Genomic DNA, 6,785 nt, shown 5'->3' on the forward strand with positions numbered 1-6,785 from the left:
AACACAATTTGATTTAAAAAATGCTTTAAAACATCATAAATTTCGAGGTCTGAAAACAAAAGATAAAAATAACGGGAAAAAAGTTTTTTTTTAAGTCTTCGATTTCATCCTAAAAGAATTCGACTCAATCTAACTTTTTTCCAAGAAAAACTGAAATAAGAGGTGTTACATACACACCCAAGCTCATCATTTACTCATATTGTGGCCATACCCCAATCCTAAAAACGTTCTAATTCACAAAACATTTTAATCTGATGTCAAGATCGGCCACTCGCTATAGCAGCGAGCTAATTTATCGACACTGATCTGATGCCAATAAAGATGATATTACAAAAGACCAAAGAGTTTTACCTTTCCATTTCAAAGATGGAGCTGTCAAGGGAAAATTATTTTTGATGTTAGATCAGAAAACATTGGAATCTACGTATTCATATGGTTTAAATCAGAAGCATTTTGATAATGACAAGAACTGATGCTCAGAAGCGAAAGCGACTGTACTCACGAGTTCAAGTGAAGATAAATTAGCAAAAAATTCTATGAGAAATACATATAGCTACCATAACGACTACTTTAAGGGAAGGTATAGTTCTAACAAATACCGATTCAAGAACCGATTATTTCGTTCCTTTGAACTTTGTGTTCGGATTGATTGCTGATATTGCAACATCAGGAATCAAAAACAAACCTTTTCTCTGGGCGGTGCGTCGGGAATAGGGGGGGTCTGCAAGACTTCACTGCTGCGGCCTCTACTTGTTCAAATGTGTACAAAGAATAGAGGCAGGCGTCAAAATATATGCAAGAACACGATTCACGGGTTAAATATCGAAGCTGCGTGGTCATGTTTGGGGAGGTGAAGAAGATTATGATGTGATTTCAGACAGGTAACAAGTAAAAAGAGAAACTGCATCCTGCAAGTGACTTGAGCGCAGGTCTTCTCGCAATGGGGCAGTAAAAATAGTGTCAAAGCAGCTTAACTGAGCATCACGTGTAGAACCCTCACCAATATCTGATAAAAGTAATTTACTGATCTCCTCGGCCATCTTTGAGTACACAACTCTGCGTACAGATTTATAAACAACTCAATACTAATCCCTTGATGTTACAATGCTACAAGAACAATAAAATGTACAAAAAAAGGGTCCATATTTCCAGAAGAGTAGGTGAAAGTTCTTAAGAGGAGCATATTATGGTTAACAAGTCATGAAGAAACCCAGCTGAATCAATCAAATAGCATATTTTATTGTCACAGTTGAGGATTCTACATACCTTGCCTCAACTGGTAATTCGTCACCCCAAATTGCCAATGATTCATTTAATCGACCAAGAAATTCCCCACAAGCAGCATTTCTGCTTTCAAGCGAGTCCTGCAATATAATAACTTGGAACAAATTCAAATCCAGATCCAAAGCTTTGGATTCAAAACTCGTTTGCATAGTTGGTGACAATACTAGAAGAGAAAGGCTTAGGTGTGCATCATACCAATTCACTCGCTTCATCGGTTTCCTGCAAAGAACTTCGTAGTGAATAGAACGATATATAAAGTCCAGCTCCGAATTCCCAATTTACTATTTCAGACTTGTGGGTCTCCATTGAAGTAGCAAGCTTCCATATATCCGAGTGCTCAGCTGCATCATATGAATGGGAAGATCAACAGATTATAGCATCAACATCTTATCCTACTAAAAAAATTCAATAGAAAAATGAAAGACTGGTATCACGGAATTACACCCAAGAAAGAAACTTACAACCCAGTCCCATTAAATATATACGATAATGATAGATCTGAAATCATCTTACTGTTTCCAGTACATGTATGAAGTATCAAAGCACGATCATCATGAAAACCTAGCTATGTAATTAAAGCGAACACTTCATGTTACTGAAAAAGCAATATGAACTCTTACCCGACAGGAATAATCTGTGAGCAACTGAAGTCATAAAAATAGTATGAGCTCTATGCCAATTTCTACATTCAATGAAATGTTCTAGGGCCTCTGGAAGATTTCCATGGTAACTGAAAAAAACTGCCTGAAAAGCAATATCAAACAATTAACTTAGATGGATAGATGGCCATTAAGACAACAATTTTAATTTCCAAGACTAATATATTCAAGAGAAGCAATGGAAAATTGTGACCACAGAAAATCGGAAAAAAATAATTGTCTATCCTTTTCGCAGTAGTTCCCTTGATAGGAACAAAAAAGAAAAAATTGTTATAAAAACAAAGTATACAGGAGGGAGGGAGACAAACGATTACGAAATGGGTACCCAGATAATGCAAACACCTAACAAAAGAACTTTAATTGGAGCCTAAATGAAAGTACTACCACCAGCCATCATACGGATCATGCAATATTCTGTCATTTTGTTTCAATAATAGGTCCCATCAAAGAGTCCTACCAGCATTCTTCTCCAAAACCGAAATTAGCACCCAAACCACGACCGTTAGCACAATCTACTCCAAACTTTTGCCAAAACAATCCTCAAGAATTTATTATTCCTCTCTTGCAAGATACACAAAAGAATAGACATGATGCTTCTAAAAAGGAGTTTCTTTCTTCTCCTACCTTTCAAAAATAAATGAAAAAATAAAAAATACTGACCCCAAAATTACTGCCATTGTAAGCTTGTACCCAACTTAATGAAAATTCATAAACACATTATTTCACCAAAAAAAAAAAAAAAATTGATAAAAGTGCTCCATTCTCAAGGGGTGCATATTAGTGATAAAATTTACCGCAATTATTTAAGTAGAAGATACAGGTGAAGAAACTTCTATCCAAGATTGAAAAGAGCCATAGAAATCTCAACTAACTCTTTCACAAAGAGTCACAAGAATAAACGAACAAGACTGATGGTAACATCTCATCGGATGAATTTTCTAAAATTACCTGAAGTTAAGGAATTTTTACCCTCCATAACACTAGAAGAAGCATTTTAGAGAACTTAGTCAGCCAGGAAAGAGGCAACCATTGGACCGTTCAATTATTATATTCTAGGGGTTTTTCAATAGTTACAATCTTCAACCATGTGACTAGCACAAATAATTTTAACAACAGCAGCAAAGATACATAGTGCAGCAAATATTAAAGAAGTAAATTTATGGTATACGTAATAAATAAAAATAAGAAGAGCAGTTTTGAGACGTAAAATAGAAACTATGGGAGTATATAACATACCATAGCCTCGTGTAGCCATATTCTTGGAACACCCAAGTTTTCAATAAATTCTAATTGTGATTCTTGTGAACTCCATATTTCACAATACTGGAATAGGATTTCCCTGATAACTTTAGCCTGGAGGTGTGGAAAATCATCACGGAAAGGCATGTGAAGGACCACATAGATGGCCCAATGACATTGTCCCAAACACAACAATTGAGAGACGAATGCCATATCCAGACTATGCAAATCATTAGAACTGATTGCACCAATAGCTTCCAACACTGCACGTTGATGCCAAATCATGTGATAATCGAGTGGGTCATCTGTTGATGAGAAGGCACTTAACATAGTCTTAAGACAACCAAATTCAGGATCTTCATTAGCATGAAGAAGCATGAGAAAGTATGAGAGGTCAAGACATTCCTTTGAATTAGACTCCAGAGCAAGTTCTTGAGGCTCATCAGCATAAACTGGAACAGGGAGTGGAGCCCTTCGATTCTTAAGAAGATGTTTATAAGAGTGAAAGATTACAGGCAAAGTGGCATCTGGTGGTAGATGATACCACATCAACAGCCCTAGGAATCTCTTCCAGTCAAGTTTAATATGGTGCAAAGCACCATATATATTCCCTGCCAGCAACTCATATAACCTTGTCCGTTCCTCCTCAATGAAGCTGAAATCCATTCCATGCTTTTTCCAAATAGCAAGTTGTAGAGCTACATCTGTGCGATTCACAGTGGACCCACCAGCCTGACTCAGCAAACAAGCAAGTCTCACATCACCTCTAGATGAAGCAAGTCGGACTGCTGCATCCAGCTGCCGCCCAGTCATTAGAAGAAATATATGTTCAAGATAACTGGAATCATTTAATGAACCCAATTCATATTGCACCTGAGGGAAAACACTCTCTTGCAGCCAACAGCTAAATTCAGCCCTCCGAATAAGAGGGAGTGCTTCCAGGTCAACTTCCAGAGAAGCTTCTTTCATATCCTGCATCATGTCTTCCTCATTATCATCAGTCAAATTTCTCAAATTCCCAGTATTTTCCCTTTCAGAAAAAAGAACTTTTATTAACTCCCAGACCATTATCTGATGTGTCAAGACTACACGAGTAGAAGAAGATAATCCAGGAACTTCAAGTTGCCTTTCAACAATATCTATATAGCCCCTACAGATATCTGAAAGCATTAGACGATTGAAGACAACCTTTTGAAGTTTCAAATTGGAGGATCCCACTTCTTCAAATTCATGATTCATTTCCTTGTGTAAATTTAAAGGAAGATCAAAAGCAAATTCAACTAGTTCTTTACACACTTTACTATTTTCATCTCTGACCACATTATCGATGGCAACTTTCTCTACATTTACTACGGATGATAGGACCTTCTGTGAATTTGTACTCCCCACCAAATTTCCAGTATGAACTAGGATGCCATTAGGACCCCATCCCACGCGAAATGACCTACCCATAAACAAACCTGCATCAACTATGTTGCAAGAATGATTTATAGTAATTGGAGTTTCTTGTGTGAGATCCAGCTTAAAACCTTCTGCCTTCCAGGGCTTAACAGGAGTTACCTTTTTTGGTTGGGACATCAAAATAGAACCCGGAGGACTTGAGTCAAGGCTACCCTGTTTATATTCAAGCAATGCTAATGGAGTCTTTCTGACAACGGGAGAATTCAATTTTTGGCTCATTCTCTGAGACGAATCCTTAAGAGGAGATCTCATAAATTCTCTACCTGCGAAAGACTTCTGAAATTTAGGGGATTCACTATAATCCTCAAATTCCTGCCCATCTTCAGGAAATATGACCATTCTCATTTCTTTCATCTTTAATGGATCGAGCCCAAGATGAGCAGGAAGAGAATGGCAAAGCACAGATTCAGTGAAATCCATTGAATTATTTTCATTATTATCAGAAATCTCATTGCAGTTCATTTCTGCAGAATCTTGTACTGCATTAGCCTCATCCATTACAATATCTTCTTCTTCGTCTTCCGTCAAGCCAAACCGGCTGAAATGGTCAACTGAGAACTTCCATTTGCAATTTTCTGGATCAAATGAAATGAAGCGAGCTCCCTGTCTCTCGGAAATGTACTTCAATTTCTTCACAACATTATCATATTGCCTCTCCAAAAGGCTGGCTGTTATTGACCGGAGAACTAAAGTAACTTCAGCAGGCTTGTTCAGGCCTTGACCAATTACAGCCTTTGTAGTTTCATCTTCATACACAATTATTTCATTCCTATGAAACTTGACAATTTGATCTAAATCTAACCATCTGATATCAGTCTTCCCAAGAAACTTGACAGATCCATAACCACAACGTCCTATCGTAAAATCTAACACCTGACTAATATAATCCGGATCTTCCAGGACATGGATAGACAGTTCCTCTAAGCTTGGAGACATATAGTAATCAGGAGACTGCAATGTTGGAAAGGAATTTTTAAGCTCCTTCAATTGATCATGAGATGAAATGTCAGCACTAGAGGCAATTCTTCTTCTCTTGTGTTGTGAAGCAGCTTGATCTTCAGAGGTCGTAGCATCAAGATCCGACCTGGAACTTGTAGAGGGTAATAGGTACCTTCTTGCATCATGAACTTCACTGAAATTCTCTGAAGTAAAACACACCAAATTTAATTTTGAACACATTTATAAGTAGAGCGACTAAAAACGAGTATTAACTTGTCAGATAAACTAAATTGTCTGCATTACTGAAGTCATGGACAAAAAGAAAAAGGGAAAAAGAACAGATTGATCGATCAGAATTCGGCTCAAGATTCCGTTGAGACTACGGCGATATTTCGTTTTCAATGACATTTCGGCTACAAAGCGTGGATGTAACTCAAACCTCAGTCTAGCAACATTCAAGAATATTCGTTCAAAATAAACACCAATAACCTTTCTCTATACAGAACAAGCCAGCATTAACAGAGTAAGAAACACATAAACCAAGGCAACTGCACAATTATGCTACAATTTCTTCAAGCACCCAAAAAGAGTCAACAAGAGCATTGAAAATAAAGCTCCAGAGAGGGAAAGAATTACCGGAAACCACTGGCAGACAAGAGGACGACGCCATGGGAAAGAGCAAAGTGAAGAAGAAGGGTTTAGGGTTTTCGCGAGGAAGAAGAAACCAAGTAATCCGTACAGACTCAGCAGTAAATTGAAATAGGAGTTTTGGCCCTCGATTTCTGAAAAGTATCAATGTCCATTTTTCACAATAGACAAAAAGTAAACTTCATCAATAATCACCATCAGCTTCGAGTCTCCATTGCTCCGATGGCTCTTATTTCGCCGACAAGCTTTCTCCGGTAAAGGGCCCAAAAAAATTCCCGCTCCCTCCTATAATAAGCACTTCCTTGCCTTAAATAAATTCGGAAAACAAGGGCCCGCCGGAGGAAGGGCCCCACCAGCAACCGGGCCACCATTTTTGTTTCCATTCTTTGATAAATAACTCTTGGTGTTCATAAGTAAATTTAAGGATTTATAGCCTTTTTCTCACCGTGAAATGTCCTGATACTCCAAGAAGACTCACTAATTTTAACCTAAAACTCGCTAATTTCAATGAAATAATATTTTACAAAAAAAAAAAAAAAAAAAAAAAAAAAATTT

General features: G+C 37.5%; 1 protein-coding gene across 1 annotated transcript; it reads right to left on the reverse strand.

The window, feature by feature from the left end:
- Positions 1-403: 403 nt before the first annotated feature.
- On the reverse strand, positions 404-6,527 carry LOC111490694 (nuclear pore complex protein NUP96). The gene is made up of 6 exons (XM_023139244.1): positions 6,219-6,527; positions 3,180-5,785; positions 1,905-2,028; positions 1,480-1,625; positions 1,267-1,364; positions 404-1,056 (listed from the first exon to the last, which is right to left on the reverse strand). The coding sequence occupies exons 1-6, from the start codon at positions 6,250-6,252 to the stop codon at positions 861-863; spliced, it is 3,204 nt and encodes a 1,067-aa protein (XP_022995012.1). The 5' UTR covers positions 6,253-6,527; the 3' UTR covers positions 404-860.
- Between the last annotated feature and the right edge of the window lie 258 nt (positions 6,528-6,785).

This window comes from Cucurbita maxima, unplaced genomic scaffold, assembly GCF_002738345.1.
Source record: "Cucurbita maxima cultivar Rimu unplaced genomic scaffold, Cmax_1.0 Cma_Scf00016, whole genome shotgun sequence".
NCBI classification, from domain to species: Eukaryota; Viridiplantae; Streptophyta; class Magnoliopsida; order Cucurbitales; family Cucurbitaceae; genus Cucurbita; species Cucurbita maxima.